This window comes from Myzus persicae, unplaced genomic scaffold (genome assembly GCF_001856785.1).
Source record: "Myzus persicae strain clone G006 unplaced genomic scaffold, MPER_G0061.0, whole genome shotgun sequence".
NCBI lineage: Eukaryota > Metazoa > Arthropoda > Insecta > Hemiptera > Aphididae > Myzus > Myzus persicae.
This window is the reverse complement of record NW_019104244.1, coordinates 698,976-719,247: the sequence shown is the minus strand read 5'-3', so window position 1 is coordinate 719,247 and position 20,272 is coordinate 698,976. Positions and strand designations below refer to the sequence as shown.

Sequence of the window (20,272 nt, the reverse complement as noted above, 5' to 3'; positions counted from 1 at the left end):
TTGTGCTTTAGTTCTAACAACGTGAATTCAAATTGTTGAGTACGTGTATTTTTAACAAATAAAAAAAAGTACTAAATATATAATTTGAAACAAATTCTCAGAAACACAGCTTCAAGTGACGTTCTCTACTCACTATTATTTTATGTATACAAATAATTGCATCATTATTCATTTCCAAAATAAAATAAGCAATGAGATACTTACACTGCATGCACTGTGTAGGTATGCACATTCGGCATTAATGACTATTTAATATTCAATTTTAATAGAAAAAATTGCAATTTAATCATTTAAGCAATAGAGATTGATAGTAATAAGTAGGGCAGAGGACTTGTAGCATTTGCATATTTTTTTTGCATAGTCACAAAAATAGCAGTGTGTGAAACCAATACGTTTCATGCTTCGACAAAGCTAGTTTTGAAATTTTATTGTGCATATAAATGCATATTTTGCGTTTTTTTTGGTTTTAGGGCATATTTCTTCCTTTTAATATTTTTAGATGCATATTTTAAGTAATTTTTCATTTTATCAATATTTTTTGTCAATGCTTTTATTTATTTATTTATACAACCAAAAAACGTTGAATTTAAAATTATTTTAAATTTTGATCATAATATTAATATGGTTATTGATTTTACACAGACGCATGTTTTTCCTAGAAACACATCTTGGGAGTTGCCGATTAGATTGATTGTTGGGTTATTAATTTTATTTATAGACAGTAAGATAATATTGTTCAACGCACAAAATATCGATACGGGCCACGGGGACGCCTATCGCCGACGTCTGACATATTCATATTTCAGTAATCGCCGTGTTTCTCAACGGTTGACTATCGACCATACGTCCAAACGCGTTCTATTTACTATTTATTATACAAAATGCCTAAAGTTAAAGTGTCTTTATCTTCACAATTAAACAATTATGTGTCTGAATTCGGTCCTGAAGTGTTCTCAACAGACGGTAAAATACTTTATTGTAAAATTTGTGATATCAAGTGTGGAAGTGCTAAAAGGTTTAATGTCACTCAACATTTGACTACAGGAAAACATCTGAAATTAGTTGCCCAGAGAGAAAAAAACATAAATATAAAAAAAGCTCAACAGCATTTTCTAACTGATACTAAAAAATCGTGCTTCAATAAATATTTGTGTTCCGCGATGTTATCGGCCAATATACCGTTAAATAAATTAAATAATGAATCTTTTAAATCATTTTTAGTAAAATATACTGGCAAAATAATTCCAGCCGTGACAACACTACGAAAAGGTTACGTAGACGAAATTTACGATGAAACATTAATTAAAATTAGGAATGCTGTTATTGACAAAAAAATCTGGGTGTCCATCGATGAGACAACTGACTCTTTAGGACGCTTTGTCGCAAATGTTATTATTTTTACTCTCGAAACGGATACTCCAGGACAAACATTTTTATTAAACTCTGAAGTACTGCCTAAAGTTAATAACTCGACTATTGCAAAGTTATTTGACGACTCGATGCATATTTTGTGGCCCGAGGGAGTGCTACATAACGACGTCTTGTTATATTTAAGTGATGCGGCTCCTTATATGGTAAAAAGTGGAAATGCAATTAAAATTTTTTATCCTAAAGTTATCCATGTAACGTGTATTGTTCATGGGCTTCATCGCATAGTAGAAAAAATTCGTGGACACTATTCAAAAGTAGATAAAATAATTTCTAATGTAAAAAATTTTTTTTTGAAAGCGCCTTCTCGTGTAATTATATTTAAAAGTACAGCACCTGATCTTTCACTTCCTCCGGAACCTATAATTACAAGGTGGGGAACGTGGGTTAAAGCCGCATGTTATTATTGTGACCACCACGAAACTTTGAAATCCATTGTCTATTCTTTGGATAAAGAAGAGGCAATTTCTATAAAAAACGCACAAAAGTATTTTTTTGACCCCAGTTTAGCTGCAAATTTAGTGTTTATAAAATCTAATTTTGGATTTATCCCCGACGTAATGACAAGTCTTGAAGCAAAAAATATACCACTGTCAGATGCCATAAAATTAATTGAAGACGTTTTTTTTAAATTGAATCTAGTACCCGGTACAGTGGGGAAAATGATTCAAGAAAAGATGAATGATGTTTTAGAGAAAAATAAAGGTTACCAAACATTAGTTCAAATTTCAAAAATCTTATCTGGAGAAGAAACTTCAATGGTTAGAATACCTGAAAACTTGAGCCTTGGCGATTTAGCATATTTTAAATATGCTCCTATAAATTCCGTTGATGTTGAACGTTCTTTTTCAATATTTAAAGTGCTGTTAGCTGACAATAGAAAAAGTTTCCAGTTTGAAAATTTGAAAAAGCATCTCATTGTTCAATGCAACAACCAAGGTAAAAATTTGTGTTAATTTTAAATATTTGAAACTAATATATTTTGGCAATTGTTTTTTAATAGTTGAAGAAGTTGAAAGTTCTGAAGAAGTATCCAGATAAATAAAATGTTGTAAATAAAATGTATTAATTAAAATAATAACTACCTACAGAAAAATCCTTATTTTTTATTCAAAAATATTCATTTTAAAATGCATATTTTTTATATTTAAGTGCATATTTTTAATGCATATTTTGTATATTTAAGTACATATTAGGTGATTTTTTAGAGCTACAAGTCCTCTGCCCTAGTAATAAGTAACATTGTAATAATTTGATAGATGATAAACTCAATTAATTTAATGAAGTTTAGAAATGTAACAAAGAAAATAATACTATAAAGATATTATGTTAAATGTTAGTTTATATTTACTGCAGAATGTTTTCCATTTCAAAATATAATCTACTATTATTTTTCTTCTTATTATCATTATTATTATTATTATTATCATTACTATTATTATTATCATTATTATTATTACTATTATTATTATTATTATTATTATTATTATTATTATTATTATTATTATTATTGTGTTTACACTATTGTGGGCATTAAAATAAAATCAAAAATTGTGTATAGTGTAGTTGATGTAGTGTTTTCCTATAGAAACTTTCCTTCAACAAAGCATACATGTATACAGTTTATACAACCCTCGTATCGTTGATGTTGATGGATGTGCTGTTTTTCATATGTATTATAATTTATAATTTGTAATCGATTTCACCTAATTTTACGTTGATGAAAAAAAAATATATAACAACAACAAAAAGAGATTGTATAAAACACGTAAAACTACATCCCGTCGATTAGTAAAGTATAATGTTTTTCCTCGACCGCCATTAATATATATTGTTAAATCCTTATACACTCTCGATACTCGTTTTATAATTTTATTATTTCCACAGATATGAGTATATCGTACTGCTAAATAGCTGAATCCCTATACCCAAGAATGTAATTTTTGAAGCCGGAAAATTGCAAACTTTTCTTATTAAAGAGATCAGTGTTTACAATGTCATTATAGCGACAAGAGAACCTAATATAAATGTATTAAAGATAAATTTATTTATTGTTATTTTACATTTGGAATTTCAGTGAACAAATCTTAAACGTGGACCTTTTTAATTTGAGCAGTCGGCTATAACTAGGTATAATTGCATACAGTGGCGTATTCAGGGATGGTTGTGCGGTTATGACCCCCACAATCCCTTAAATTAAAAAATCTAAATATAACGCACTGGTTGTGTAATATACCTAATTTACCGATATCGCTCAATGTCGCGATTATTTACAATCTGGTGCAACGCTTCAGCCCGGACATAATATTATAGTACCACGGGGCAAAGATAGTCCTTAGACAAAGATAGGTCCTATGCACACGATATTATATTATCATAATGCACGCGCGGTGTCATTTGATCTAAATTTAATTTTCGCCGCATAAACCTATACATACGTATAGTACGATCGCACATTGTCGCGCCAATACAACGATATTATACGTATAATATTATATTTATATACGTCATAATTGACTGAAAGCGTTTTCCCATCATCAACCATGTCGTCTCAAGTTGTGCAAAGGCAAACGGACGTAAAAGAACTTTCCTCGCAGGAGATTAATGTATCGGCGCCGCACCACGCCATCCCGCGGTCCACCCTCCCACCCCTAACACGCACCCTGCACCGCACACCACCACCGAAGGAGTATTATACATGACGCGCGTGGTCTCTCGCCCCCTCACTCGTTCGTTTGGGTCATCAACTTTATATGGAGTAATTCGACTCGACGTCCGTCTTGAAACGAAATTTCGGATCCGAGAGGCGAAATATTCATCGGACAGACGTGAACCGGGGTATGTGTGCGTGTGCAGTGTGCACGCAAGTTTAGATATTTATACGTATATAGCGACACGCGAGGAACAACCTCTGTAGAGCACACGTATATACAGAATGATTCACCAAACATGCTCAATCCATTTTTTTCTTTAATAATGCAGTTATTCAAAATCTGACTGTTGGAATTTTTAAACGTAATTGAAGTATTCCATGTGCCCGGTGTGGAGATACAAACTCCAGTTTTTAAAAATTATAACTCCCCTCCGCCCTTTCTACTGTAAACCATTTGGCAGACATTATTCCTGAACTTTTTGTGGTATCAAAATTCGGAAGAGTAGGTATAGTCTTTGAGTTATTTAACTTTGTGTAGGTACTAAAAATAAAAGGTCTATGATAATGTAATGGGTTTGGATGTTTTAGGTACATTAAATTAAAGTTTTAGTGATTGATATTAATCTATCAATACTTTTATATTTTTAAAAATGGTCAAAGTATAATATTATTAAATACGAAATCCAATATAACATGCATTTTATATTTTTGTAAAACAATTTTCGAGGACTATTAAACATTTCTAACAGCTGTGGAACTACTGATTTCAATTTCAAATTATAGGTATACTTCCAGCAAGAATTTCATCAACATTTTCAAAAATAATTATCCATTGAATCACCTACAGTAAAAAAGAGTAACTTCTTATTAAAAAAACCCAAGTTTGTATGGCCATAGGACACTCCCTTAAGCTGTAAAAAGAATCTCAAGAATTTGAAAATAGGGTCTTTAATAATATCCACGAAAATTCGAAAAATTATAATTTGAATAGATTCATAATTAAATAAGAAAAATGGGGGTGAGCATACCCTGTATGTGTGTGTTCATACGGTTGTCGCGGATAGTTAAGTATACGTGCGTATGTCATGCGTGTTCATACATATACATATATATTCTAAGCAATGTTCTACACTCGCATCGAGATTTGCGGAATTCGAAAAGTTATTTGAACAATCTAATACGCAAACATAACCCACGCGGCGCAGCGGAGATACACACACATATACGCGTGTCGTAAGGAAAGGCCCAAAACCGAAGTCACAACGATGGGGCTTTGCAGCAAAACAACTTTTATGGTAAGTTTATGCGTTTTTATTATTATTAAAAAATAAACCGTTTTCGTAATGTGTATATATATGTATGTATATGTATACGTGTTTTACTGACGAGGGTTTCCCGTTTTAATATGCCCGGCGAAGTAAGATATTTTTTTACTACAAGACTGTTGGAAGAACGTAATTTTATTTTTCAATAAGATTTATTATCCCCTGTTCATTGTAATATTATAATTTGGAAAAAGTAAACGCGACATCGACTTAACTGCATTGGCACGAAAAATAAAACCTAAACATGAATAAAAAGTATGCGAACGTTGTGCTAAGGCAATACGTAATCGCAATCGTAAAACTATTATTTTATTTTTATTTATTTATGCTTCTTTTTTTTACACAACACTACTCTACACTTTAATTTATTTACTTTTTTTTTAATTTTCATAATGTAGGTTTTTACACTTTTTAAAATTATAACACGGAATTGTATTATTTTAATTTGCATTGCCTTTTTTCTCAAGTTTTTCTCAAGTTGAACAATAAATTATGACCTGCAGAAGAAGTTACTTTTACACTGCAGTTTACAGTCATTTCAATGCCTTTTTTTGTTTTTATTCAGAAATAAATTAGTTTTATAGTGTATACTGCTACTAATATAATGTAATATTTACTTTTCCGTTGAATTGTTTATTTATAATAATTATTGAGTCATATACTATCATATGTCAAATAATGCGTCAATATTATTTAGGTATATTATCGGGGGTGTTGTGTTCCAATGTTATTATGATTATTAAAATTAATAGTATAATGCACTGTAGATACAATCAATTAAAATAAATGTCAGAACTAAGTTACAATATTATGCTTTCACTAATTTATTAAATATTAGTACCTACAGAACGTATAGTTTGTTCCATAATAAAATTGCATCAACCATTAATCAATTTATGGTTTTTATTAATAATTTAATTTCAAACTTATATTTGAACATCGATTATCACGATTTAAAAATACATTTTTAATAAAATAAGTAATTAATCACTTTAAACGTAGACATACCTTAAGTTTAGGTTATTTTAGATAGGTACTTTTTGTATGCCACAGGTCGGTTACGAGTTATTTACATAATTAACTCACTTTTGACATATTTTTTTTTAATGTATCCTACATCCCTTTTGAACAGTATTAACTTCGTTTGCGGTATACTAGGTCCGTGGAAAACCATTGTGTGTATAATTTCATTGGTAGAATTAGCATTTACCGGAAACTTCCAGAATGATACTCACCAAAATATATTTTATGTGAACCGCAAACTTTTATTGTGTTGTGAGTTCGCCCGCCGTAACTATATATTGTAAAGAATTCGTAAAAAGTATCTATCCGTTGATCAATAATATATATATATATATATAATGTCTTTGTCATATAAATTATTTTCATTCGATTAAGAGTTGTATCACTATACACAAATATGTTTTGAGATTATTCGTTAAAAATCATGAAATAAAGACCAACGAAGGTATAGTGTTGTCAAGAGTATAAACGATTTTAATTTCGCATGTAATCCACAGATGATGATTTTTTTTAATTTACTCAAATTGATATTAGTTCGACGAAATTGAGAAACGGCTACCTAAACTTCACGAGGAATTCAAATTAACTGTAACAAATCTTACCATTTCACACTATAGATCAATATCATATTGTAATAATACCTACACAAATACGTCATATTGGTCACACGATTGGCCAAAAAAAAAAACACTGTGTCGTAGCAGTTTAACGAACAGCATTGAAACGCAATAGGTACAGGTATAATATGGCACATAATATTATTATAATTTCGATCATCTGTTGAACAATAGATAACACGTCTCGTCATTGTAATAATATTATGTACCTATATTCGCTTATTGTGTCTTTGCATTTCGGTCCAAAACCAAAATGACGAGGTAGAAATAGATACATTCACGTATAGGTCGCTATCCAGTATCCGGGTGTGCACTCTGCGGATGTTTGGATGGACATGATCGACTGCCACTGCTCCTGTGGCTATAAGTACTCATATATTATAGTCCATTGAAACGATACGAGTGAATAACAATATATATTATATATATGCATTTATATTATTATGATACAGGGTCGTTCGGGGTCGTAGCTTAGGAGGGGGTCCCGCTCGAGCCGCATCGATTTCACGTCATATTATATATAAGCGCGCTTCGCCACGGCGATGCATGTTATTACTGTTGTTACTATTCTACGGCGCACTAGGCGTTTGATTGAAGTCGCTGTAATATCGATGGCGGAAAACCGACGTTACCCTGGTATATTGTCGTTTGGTCGTAGGCCGGTTCACAAGTAGTCCTGCGGTCAGTTGAACCTCGACCGTTGTCTGTTATAATATAAAATGTAGGTACCTATACGACGGGATTAACGGAAGTAAAGGACTATTGCGGGGCTAAACCCTTTAAAAATATAAAATATATGTGGGGCTAACCCTCTCCCCCAATTAATTTAAATTTATTTGTTAGTCTTAAACTATGTAAATTATAAAGGTTAAGAAAGAATAGAGCCGGGGTTTTCAGCCCCTCCAAAAAGTAAATCAGCATTCTCCACTTATTATTAGACATTATGACAGCTCCCCGCTTCGAAATCATCCGCCTGGAGTGATTTTACAGATCATTATAACATAAAAGAGACGATTCTGTGTATACGTGAGTCAACCAGTTGCTAAATAGATGTATGTATCTTGACAATTTTCTTATAAATCCATTATAAATAATAATTGTAAATTTAACGTAATTTTAGAAAATGTAAACCATAAGGGACCCTTGGAAAAAAATTAAGTTGGTAAGTTCTATTATCAAGGAGTCCCCCAGGTGGTTCGATCGGCTTCCAACAAATTTTAAACAATTGTAAAAGGGAAAAGTCAAGTTTCTGTTTCAAGGATATAGTTTTAAAGTTTTATCTGCAGATGAATTTACCAATGTTCCATAAAAGAGCTGGGTCATTTAATTATGATAAATTGATAACCCGTGAACATCACACCAAGGTCGATTATCTCTGTTCGTCACAGATTAAAAAGTGATTTAAAATCTAAGACACCTCTAATAGAAACAAACGGTAACAATATTTAGGTAAGTGTCCGTTATCTTATATTATTATTTGAGTAAATAAATATCTCATATAATATGAAATATTTTTAGATATAAGTCTAATGAAAAAACTTTTTTTTACAATCAATGTTGGAATAAAAAAAAACACTACGGGATGGATGCGCATACTCTCGGAATCGATGATTACATTAACTTTTAAAAAAATGTGCTTTAGCCCTTCTTGAATCGTTTGTGAAATCGTGACAGATATCCGAGGACTTATTTCTCCCATAATACCTATACGTTTCACGCGTGACAGACGAAAATAACAGACCTCGGTTTGACGTTCACTTAATATTATAATACGTGTATGGGTCGACCCGACACGGAGGGTTCGAGGGAAAAAAATAAAAAGGTAGATAAAAAGGTAGGAAAAACCAACCCGCCGCGGCTGTGTATCTCTGTCAGTTGTCTCGTCCCGACTGACGACCGACCACGCCACAACACGGACGGGTAGTACATTATTGTCATCTCGTGACGATGAAGCATCCCCGGGTATCCCGACACGACCGATCGCGAATAATAATGATGATGCGTGACATGCACGGACACGGAGGAGATCGACTTGCGACGTACGTTTATTATATAATTTATATGTACATACATATATATATATATATATGATACATAAATGTATATATATATATATATACATTATATATATTATATAGGTGGCGTGGAGACCGGGAGAGTTTTTCGATAAATTAGCTGTCCGGAGAGCAACAAATGCGTCGCGCGACATTTCCTCGGAGCCTTTTTTTCCTTTTACTCCGCTCTCTCGTCCTGTCCACTGCGAGCACGCCATTGTGTGTGCGAGTATACGTCAGTGTGCGGTGCGTGAGTTTCCCCTCGGCCGCAACAAGTTGCGTTTTGGACTCGAGCCCGTCGTCCGACGCGTGAAATGATAATAAAACACGTATACCTACCTATACACGTACGGTTGTATAATATAATATATTTAACGACGATAAAAGTTACTCCATAATATGATGATATTATTATTGCACGTATACCAGTACGATACGCCCCTAATTACGATAACGTTATTATACACTGTTATTATATTTTATGTGTACGATGCGCCCTGCCAGTACGTGTCCAGAGCATAAGTGAGCGTGTCCATCCGTGTCATCTAATCACATAGGCGGTACGTATTATACATAAATATGTGTGTACGTTTTGTGTGTTTAATAACTTTTTGTCACGATAACGACCGGACGAAACGGACTTGATGAAATTAACTGGGAAAAGGCGTAGCTATATATAGGTATGGATAGTTGTGCGGTTGCGCTTCGTTTATGTATACGTATATTATTATGACTTATGAGCCATTGTATGAACGATGTATAGATACCTACATCAGAACTGCAAAGTTTTGGAGAGAGAGACATGAAACGGAAATTTCAAAATATCCCCTACGGTAATAACGTTGACGAGTATAATCTAGCCCCGCTCAATCCTTGTATCATATTATACACATTACATGCTTTATACATCAAAATATATTGGCCACCGAAATGTCATAGGTGGTTATCGATATTTTTATAACCATGAATCATGATAATATTGTAAAACAACTAGATAGCCGACCACGTCTTGTTCGGCAGTCATGCTATGCCCATAGGCCATAGGCTAATGTTTACAATATATTATTATAAAATTAATGGTGAGATGTGATAATAATTGATACTATCATAAAATCTACATTAAATCCTCCATATTCCTATTAAATCTAAGATTATTTAAATCGGTTGTAATAATTTGTAAATATATTGCCTTCTCTGGGCATGTACTATATGGCCGCGGTAAACTTCAATGATATCGTGGCTAGTCCGATACTCTCGGGTTGTTTTATAATAATATAATATTATGTCTATATGACAGTATAATATTAAGTCAATAGTCGTAACTAATAACTGTATTAATAAAAATATATCAGATTCTCACTTTCTCTCCGATAAACTGCAGGCGTAGGTGGCCGCACAATTTAATGAAATGCCGATATGCAATTACTCGACGATCGTTCGTCTTCGCGCAACGAGGAGAAGATTAAATCATCGGAGCGAACGAGTTCGTTTTGGAAAATATCGTAAAAACGCGAAAACGATTTAGACGTGACCTGCTGCAGTAATGATTTATACAACTGTCCTACATGACGTGTCGCTTAAATTTGTTTGAAAAGACGTTAAGGGTTCACTCGACTCTATCGCGCGTACGTCATGTAATGTATTGTTATAGTAGGTAGCTGTTCTGCGGGCCGACAGAATGCAAGGACGCGATTGTTGTATTATACGCTCCGGAAAACTTGCAGAACTGCGCCTAAATTATAATATTGCCATATCATCGGTGGATCGTTTACATTATCATGTGTCTATTACAATATCCGTTGCCGTGGCATATATATGCGTATTATATAATATAATATTATACATTATACATACGAGTGTTTGTCTAAATAAAATAGCACTTATTCGGATACGTCGTTTACGCGTCATGTAAGAATAACAAATATATATATTATAGTATTATGCTAATATTAAACACACCGCCGCCGGCGATACATATAAGTATTTACAGTTGAGTATGTACAGAGTTTTAAAGTTTATAGAGTTTAAGTATTTGCGGATATGAGTGTATTGTATCTGCGCGTATTGCGTAAAAACAGTACACACACTCACGCATACATACACACACGTATATACATAATATATATGTTATAATATATGAACTGATTGTGTTTCGGATCGACGGTGTTGTATCGCAGACAAGTATATTATAGCAGTGAGAATATATATATATATATATAGTAACAATAGCACGTGAAAATTGGTCCTGTTATCGCATGAATAATAATTATTATTATTTACATCCACCAGTGTGGTACGTGGGAACATGGAAAATAAGTGTGACATCCAGACGACAAAGGTATAACGACTAACATCTTCCAGGCAGTCGGCAACAATTGTATCTAACTATATTATAATTGTATGAAAACAACTATGCACTTAGTATAACAATATGTCATCCTTCTCTTCATAATACGTATATGTAACTTCTCCCTAAACGTGTTCTGATAACTAATTAATTTCTAACTTTTAAACGCCATCACGTCATTCAATCGGAATTGTTCAAGCTAATTACACAGTGTTTATCGTTTCCGAAATCGACGTCTTGAAATATATCATTTAGGATAAGTGACCCGATGAAGTGTTTGTCGGTGTAATATAGCTAACATTTAAGTTAAAAAAAAAAAAAATTATTATTCTTTGAACTGAAGTAATTATTTTAATTAATTTATAAAAAAAAATTTAACAATTTAAAATTTAAACAATTTTAATTATGTGCACAATTCAAGTAGGCATATGTACATATCAGGTTGGGTTATAATATAATTCATTTCGATTTTATATCAGAAAGAAAATAAAATATTAGATTGTTGTAACGATTGTTGTTATACTCGTATGAACGATATCAATAGATATACAAATATTTTGTCAGGATATCAGAAGCATACCTGACAAGGAAGATCAAACTTCCGACATACATGCAATACAAAAATCATAGTTTAACACATCGCCGGCCAGTGTGGGTGTTGTCCTATGCGAGGCAAGAAAAGAATTTCACATTCCCGACAATCAATACGAATAAAATAATTGGAGCATACTCTCTCGTATTAAATCAATAATCTAATTTATTAAAAAATAAATTTTTTACAATTATTCAATATAGTCGATAAATGTTGATTTAATTTAAAAACCATTGTTTAACTAATAACCTAGTGGTTGATGTTTATTACTATGTGTAAACAGGAGTAAATTTAAATTTTCAATTTTTCTAATAATGTTCTCAATACTAGAGCAGTAGGCATCTTATTTTTTCATGATCCATGACTACCTATACCTGCATAACTTGTGTGCCATCAGTCTTATCACATTTACTACAGAAAAATAAACTATAAAACAATATACAGATTGAAAATATGTATATGTTATTTTTAATATTGGTCAACAAAGGTACTAGGTGTATGTTCAATGTTGTACTTGGCGTATTGAAATTACATTGAATTATAGGTAAATCGAAAAATGATTGCCACATTGCTGTAACAAAACACATCAAACCCCCTTCTGTGTTCACACTATAAATTAGAATTATAGCTATGTACTTTTAACTATGCGTCTATCGTCAATTCAGAATTCACTACTATCAAGAAATGTTTTGGGTTGAATAAATAACTAAGATTGGTGTGCCTAGTAAAGATGTGCATTATTGTTAAGACATGACAGAGAAAAATATTTGTTATTTTATTTATTATTGTTTCCAGATTTTTAATTATAACTTATATTATTTTCTATACAATAAGAGAATAAAAAAAACATTATACCAATTAGCAACGATTTATGGTCTCATTCAAATTTAAACGCAACGAACTCGTCAAATAGTATAATCAGTTATCGTTGCGAAACAAAAAAAAACTTCAAACAATCATCATCCAGAACAATAAAATACACTGACAAGACTACTACAGGTATATTATTACAAAGCAATTTTTAACTTTAAAAGTGTAAACAATTTATTTTCATAACTTTATACTTTGACATCCAATTGGTAGAGAAACAGAATTTTTTATTATTTGGACCTACCCACGACCGATTTTTAGTGGGATTTGTCCCTCAATTATAACAACAACAAAAGAACTGAATATTTATCAAAATAAAATAAATAACTTCATTTTTATTCTAACAAATAATTTAAAATTCCAAGTCTGATCATTATGAGACCTTTTGAATATTTTATTTCAGTAATATTATTATATAATCGATGACCAAGTTTTTGTGTTTAATTGATTAAAAAAATAATAGTAATAAGAGGGGAAATTACATTGCTGTATTGTAGATGTCGAATATACATCGTATTGCATGTATTAATTCATTTTAGGTAGTAGGTACATATATTATGATGAAAAATGTATTAGCCTACATTAATTCTAATGATATTTCATTAAACATTTATATTGCTACCTACCGATAATTTATTTTATTATTATTAATACGAATGGTTGAACTCATTTTTTCCAAAAACAAATATCATTGTATACAGGTTAATACCTTAATAATAATATACGATGTAATGTAATGAAAAGTTTAAAATAACCAAAATCGTTATTTTTCGTTTAAATATTCGATTTCTTCTAACTTTAAACTTTAAATATCTATAAAACAGAATTGTGCATTTGTATTTTTGTAATTATAGGATTACTATAAGAATAACTTATTAAAAATCTAATAATGAATTTTCAAGTTTCGCGAATCTAAATTTAAAATTGTATACATTTTAACTTTAATCATAAACTACAAAATAATTTACATATTTTCACGATTTTGGTAAATTTTATAAACACATGACCTTTAAACTGTTATAAAAAAATCTGTGGTTATGTTTTCTCAATATTCTTTAATAAGAACTTAATTAATATAAATAATAATTAATACTGAAGCTTTAACGCACAAACAAAAATGTTATCATGGTTAAATAAAAAATTTAAAATATCTATAAATATCACAAAACATTTTGGAATTTATATTATATATTAAAAATGCTTTTATAAATTTTTGGTGAATGATTTAAGTCTTTACAAGTATTCATTTTTGTAATTACAACAAAAAAAACAAAATTATTTTGGTGAAATCTGGTTTTGCTTGAAAACTCAATTTTTCTCTAATTTTTAATAAACTGAACCTGATTTTCTAGAATACACAGCTCTCGAAATTACTCGAAGAATTGTACTGCTCTAAAAGGATACAAAAAATTAAATTAATAAAACACTCATTGCAAAATCAATATACATATTTTGTATCTTTGAAAATTATAACAAAAAAACTTGTATAGAACTGTTTTGTATGTAAACTATAATTTTAAAAACCAATTATTTATTTATTTATCTTACAAGTAGCTAGTAGGTATATAGTATATTATGATTTATGGAGTGCCTGAACAAAGTACTACAGTATGTAACAATGTACTTTGTCACTGAAATAATTAAATGTATTCGAGCGCCGACACTAATGCAAACATTCATTAGACGGTTGAATAAAGGTGTTGGCATAAATTAATAATAATTATATGAAATTAGTTTCACGGATGACCAAACAATTCTAATAGGATCTCTTGCACTTTTCTCGAATACGTTTTATTAATAATGTATACTATATCTTAATGCACAAATTAAAACACCACGAGAAAAATGTACCAAAAATGAAACAACTATTACGTTTAAATAATGCATGTACATTGTACATAATATTATAAGAAATAGGTTCATATTGGCATGTTGTAATTCATATTATAGTGTCATGGTTTATGCTGTTTATTAAGCAATAATATATATTGGTAGGAAAGATGTTGTTCTATAAAAAGCATATTTCAATTCCTTGTTAAAAAAACTATTTTTTTTTTCATTAAGTATTCATAATGCCAATTTGAATGGGACTTTCACCGCTAGCTTAGAAATTGATATTTCTAACTTTCATACAGTTAACTCGAGCATAATCACTGTAGAGTATTATAATAGATATATAGTTTGTTTTAAACAAACAGCTGTCGAATTGCTGAAAAAAAATTAGGCACGAGTCATGCATTGACACCCCGTGTCAAGTGTTAACACGGTTTAAAATCATGAAATTGAAAATAAATATTATATATAGGTAGGTATAGGTAGGTACAATGTATACTTATATAGGAACCCGATAGGTTCAAGGAAGTGTTGACAAACGACGTTAGGTTGATTTATAGAGAGTGCTTATTTATGTGTGAGTTTGTGTGTGTGTGTGTATGTGTGTGTATGTGTATGGGTGTCATGCGGTCGGGATAGTAAACGCTAAAACGGTTAACCTCGAAAAAAAATAATAATATAAGCATGTCTACATTATAACAATGGCAGGGGCGGTGAGCGTGTAACGTAATCGTAACCATTTACTACGGTCTACGTACATTTGTGCCGATTATTAGCAGCTGTGTGGTATTTGTATTTGGCGATGTTATTCAATATATTATAATGGTCGAACACGCGTGATATTATGTCCGAAAGCTAAAGGGAAATAGTCTTATACTCTCGGCGAATTAGCTTTCACAGGAAGTGCAAAAACGCGGTGCAGCGGGTGGCCTTTCGATTGTCCGGCGCCCACACGGCACACACAATCGCATCCATTTGTCCAGTTTCTGTTTGGATAAATGGGGGGGGGGGCAGATGAGGCCTCATGGTCGGCTCGCCCTTATCGTTGGTTTAATCGTTTAATAAAAACAACCGTCGTCGCCCATAAAATGCAGGCGACACACGAATTACGCGATTCGAGTAAACGACATGTACTCGACGAAATAGGGAAAATGCCGACTTCAAAGTTCTCCCTCCAATTTAAATCCGAGGATCCGTATGGATTACACGCACTCTGGCGAGTGTATGAGTGGGGAGGAGGGTATCCAGTCCAGTTTTAACACTCCTCACGAATACACACACATACACACACACAAACACATTATTACATAGAGAAACTAAACCGCCGCCGCCACTGCCACCACCACTGTTACCGCCACCAGTGGAGGGAAACACAGAGATAGCGCGTGCGGAGAGGAGCTTTTCACGGGAAAATCGATGTCACTGGGGCTTCCACCGGGCCAAGCTTCGCACACAGCGTTCAGACACACATACACGCACACACATATACAGTCATTAGTTTTCACTCTCTGCCACTTCCTCACCCTCTCACTCACTCTCTCTTTCTCTCACTCACTCTCTGCCTTTCTCTCTCCCTCCAACCCGCCAGTCCTGCCTCATTCGCTATTTCCCTTCCCTCTGACTCCGGGCCGTTTCCACTGCTCTTTTTAACTCTGACCCCCCACTCCCAGTGGTTGTTTTATTAACTGTGCCCCCCTCCGTCACCCGTCCACCGCAATCCGAGCGGGTGGATCGCGGGTTGTTCCGCGTGGCCTCTAAAATTCATTACCGTGGTACATACGCACGCGGAACCCGGTATAGCTCTTATGTTTATAATAATAACGACGACGACGACGGTGCGGCGGCGGCGGCGGCGGTATACACACAATGTATATGCAATGTTTCTGCAAGCACCCGTGTTCCACATAAATTATCGCAGCAGCCACCGACGCCGGACGACGACCGCGACCAATGTGGACAGGAAACAAACGGAGCGGTTTATGCTCCCGACGGTATCCGGCAATTAAATCAACGGCGGGCGTGCAGGAGGGCGACGGATCCCGTTTCGCGCAGTGTCTGCAGCAGTCAAGAACCCTGCAACGTTTCCAGGGAATCGCCGAGGTCTCCGTTGCTTACATAATATATACTATATATATATATATATATATGTATATGTATATGTACAACACCGTTTCCTACGGCGGTGACTTACCCGAATCGGTATGGATATCGGTTCGGACGACCACCGCACTATCCACACGCGGCGGCATGCACAGAGTTGGCGTATAAATTATGTACGAGTTTATAGAGTCATTGCAGTGGAGTTTGTTTCTAAGGTCTACCTACGAGGGTAATGGTCAACTGCGTGTGGGACAGTGAAGGTATATTATATTATTATAAACTCTCTCATAATCCATTGATCCATATATAGGGATAAGGTCCTACACCTACGAAGTCGTGTTAAGGGAAGATGGCTGCGGTGGAGTAGACCACGAACCACTCGAAAGACAGCCTCGTCAGCCGCGTAGACTCGCCACGTCCTATGCACACAATGTAAACGCGTTTACATTACTACATACAATAAGACGTATTCTCGTATATTGGAAGTAATAATACGACTTTGATTCTTTCTTTCTCGACGTTTATGGTATACACCAGTGGTTTCTAAAATGTGAACAGCGGTATCTTTACAGAAGCACCGCGCTGCTGTCTGATTTTATATGGTCCAAAAATAAATTTGAAAACTCAACAATGGAGGCGACCGAAACGATTACGATTGTGTTTATACAACTTATAAATTATGTACAATTTTAATTAAATAAATATTTTCATACTACCCATTACATTTTTTTCTGATTTTTATTCATTTTTTCTATTTCTTATGATTAGTCATACTATGACTCGGGGAAGAGCTCCCTGAGAAAACCTTAGTTCAAGAAGTGCACCACGAGCCAAAAATGTTTGAGAACTGTTGGTACCGTGTATACAAAGGTGCAACGAGTTACGTTATTATTTGTTTGAACACAGCAATGTGAACAGCTTACAGGTTCACCGACTATTCGACGAGTACAAAAAGTAATAATGTATTACCACATAATTGAATTGAGCGATTTATAAGACGGTACTCGAGGTAACATTCGTTTCAAAAGAAACCGTAAGTAGTATAAACTAAAATCCTATTCTGCCATTAAAAATGTCATCCATAATAATGGTTTGAATTGTAATTTTCTGGACTCTTCGAAATCAAATCCCACCGGTATATTAATATAATCAACAAGTAGTAAATAATCCTGTATAAAATAAATCATATACTGTATTTCTGACTACATTTCAGAATTATTATAGCTTTCTGTTTATGTTTATATAAATATAATAAAGTTTTTATTTATTTTTGGGTTTTTTTTTGCACTTGAGATACTTTTATTATATTGAAGTTTAGTGTAGTGATGTATTTTCTATAACAATACAATACAATACGATTTAACAGAAAAGTAAAAGTGTTGGGATTTCTTAAATCTAACATAATCTTTCTGTGCGAGTATCAACACTCGACTTTTGTGAGGCTTATTTCTTAAAAATAATCTCGTCCAAAGTTTGATGGAGTGAGTAACTTTCAATATGAAAACAAAAGATAGAAAAACGTCCAAAGGCTCAACTTTCGGAATCTTTATCATCCAATAAAATAATTCTACCAGTTCTGAACAGAAAATTACAAATGAAACTGAATTAAGTGAATATTATATTATATTTTTACAATTTTACATGTTACTTGGCGACAAAATGGCTCATGGTGACATCGACGAATCGTTAGAAATGTTCGACAAGAAACTCCAATGGCCACTCATCACCGGCCACGACGCCGCTCACAAGCGACACCCTCACAAGCATATATAACTCTGTCCAACTGATATGTCCGCGGGGAACAAGTATTTCAAGATGGACAGTGGTATAGGATTTGTCGAACCGACGGCTAAAAATCCAAACCGTTCGATCGAAACTGAACCGAAAATAGTATTTTTTTGTATAGACGAGACGGGCTGGTCGAAAAACCTACAAAATTGCAATATTACTTTGCTTACTTTCGGTCACTAACTACACTAACCTAACCGGTGTTGTTCGCTGCCTGCACAGTAGTCATTATGAAAATGGAAAATTGTAATTTCCGCAAAAATAACTTTTTCATTGACACAACGCGATATCTTTTGACAACTATAATGGCATTTAAAACCTATTTATTTATTTTTATTTTTATTTAAAGTAAGGCTTCAACGTCATTTGTTATTAGCTTACAATTGTTTATTTTTCTTTGTTGAATCTGTTTTTCCGATTACAATGATTTGTTTTTAAATAATTCGTTAAAAACATTATAATCTATCGAAAATGAATCGAATTATTTTGTTATGACGAAGCGGGCCCAGTCAAAAAAAAACAGATAATATTACAATGCCGCTATAAGCTGGCATTCGGTAACCACCCGTGTCCACCGTCCGCGGTATGGTCAATATAAAAATACATAAAAGGTAATTATTTACAATTTCGGTAAAAAAAAATTGCGCCTTGAATCACCAATATTTCTTGACAACTAACATTTAAATGGCTATCAAACTATACCGATATGCCCTTCACTTAATATGTGTTATATCTGTTTATTATAAACTCAACGCTTGACAGATTTAGTAAATAAAGTGAATCGTTTTTTTTTTAATTTGATTTTCCTAGTTAATCATATTTAAAACGTATGAGAAAAATGTTTATAACTATGACTTGACATATTTTATAAGGAAAAGATGAAAAAAAAATACACCAAGCGTGAAAATTCTGAATACGTCTCTGAATACCTTAGTTGGCTAAAGCTAGAAATGCAGTTACGCCGATCTCCACTAACAGACGTTGATTCAGTGTTTAATATCGTTTGTATAAAACGTTAACTATATTCATTTATTTTAAAAACTAAAATACATTCTCGGGTATTCGACACCACTAAAAATAAGTTTAATTCTTCCACATTATTAATTATTATACAAACATACTATTATAAAAACATATTTAATGCATAAAATTATAATTTTTAATTGGAATTGATATAGATGGTTAGTAGTTCAAAGATAATATTTTACAGGTGTCACACGAAACAAGCTGTTCTACAACGCAGGCAGATTTAAAAAGATGTAGATAAATGGTTATTTAATATTAAGGCGGAAAAACGTTTAGAACTAAAATATTTAATACGTTGAAAATATGACATGCAACGTGCGTATTTTCATAAACCTTTGGCTTAAATCCAAAATATGTAGTTTTAAAACCCATAGACTAAATGGAAACTTGAACTGATGAATTATGAAAATTAATGAACTTATGAACAGGCGGTTCCATCAGCTTGACGTTATTAGACTTCCCTTATATGCGTACAATAATATCGTTATAACTTTATAAGCTGTTCATTTATTTTCAATTATCAAAGAGGTGCATATTGTGGTACATATTTATTATTCATGCAATCAACCTGACTTACTCTTCTATGGTATCAGAAAAATAAATATGATATCGGAAA

The 20,272-nt window shown here is 32.8% G+C and overlaps 1 protein-coding gene across 1 annotated transcript; it reads left to right on the top strand.

Annotated features, from left to right (window-relative positions):
* The first annotated feature begins 577 nt into the window (after positions 1-577).
* Positions 578-2,515, top strand: LOC111040403. Its single transcript, XM_022324321.1, has 2 exons — positions 578-2,367; positions 2,432-2,515. Exons 1-2 carry the CDS (start codon positions 882-884, stop codon positions 2,467-2,469), a joined length of 1,524 nt encoding a protein of 507 aa, XP_022180013.1. The 5' UTR covers positions 578-881; the 3' UTR covers positions 2,470-2,515.
* The last annotated feature ends 17,757 nt before the right edge of the window (positions 2,516-20,272 follow it).

Bases quoted from the DNA above. Each gene is read 5' to 3' on its own strand.
- LOC111040403 (XM_022324321.1), top strand. From the start codon at position 882: ATGCCTAAAGTTAAAGTGTCTTTATCTTCACAATTAAACAATTATGTG. The intron at 2,368-2,431 runs GTAAAAATTTGT...GTTTTTTAATAG, and splicing joins TGTTCAATGCAACAACCAAG to TTGAAGAAGTTGAAAGTTCT.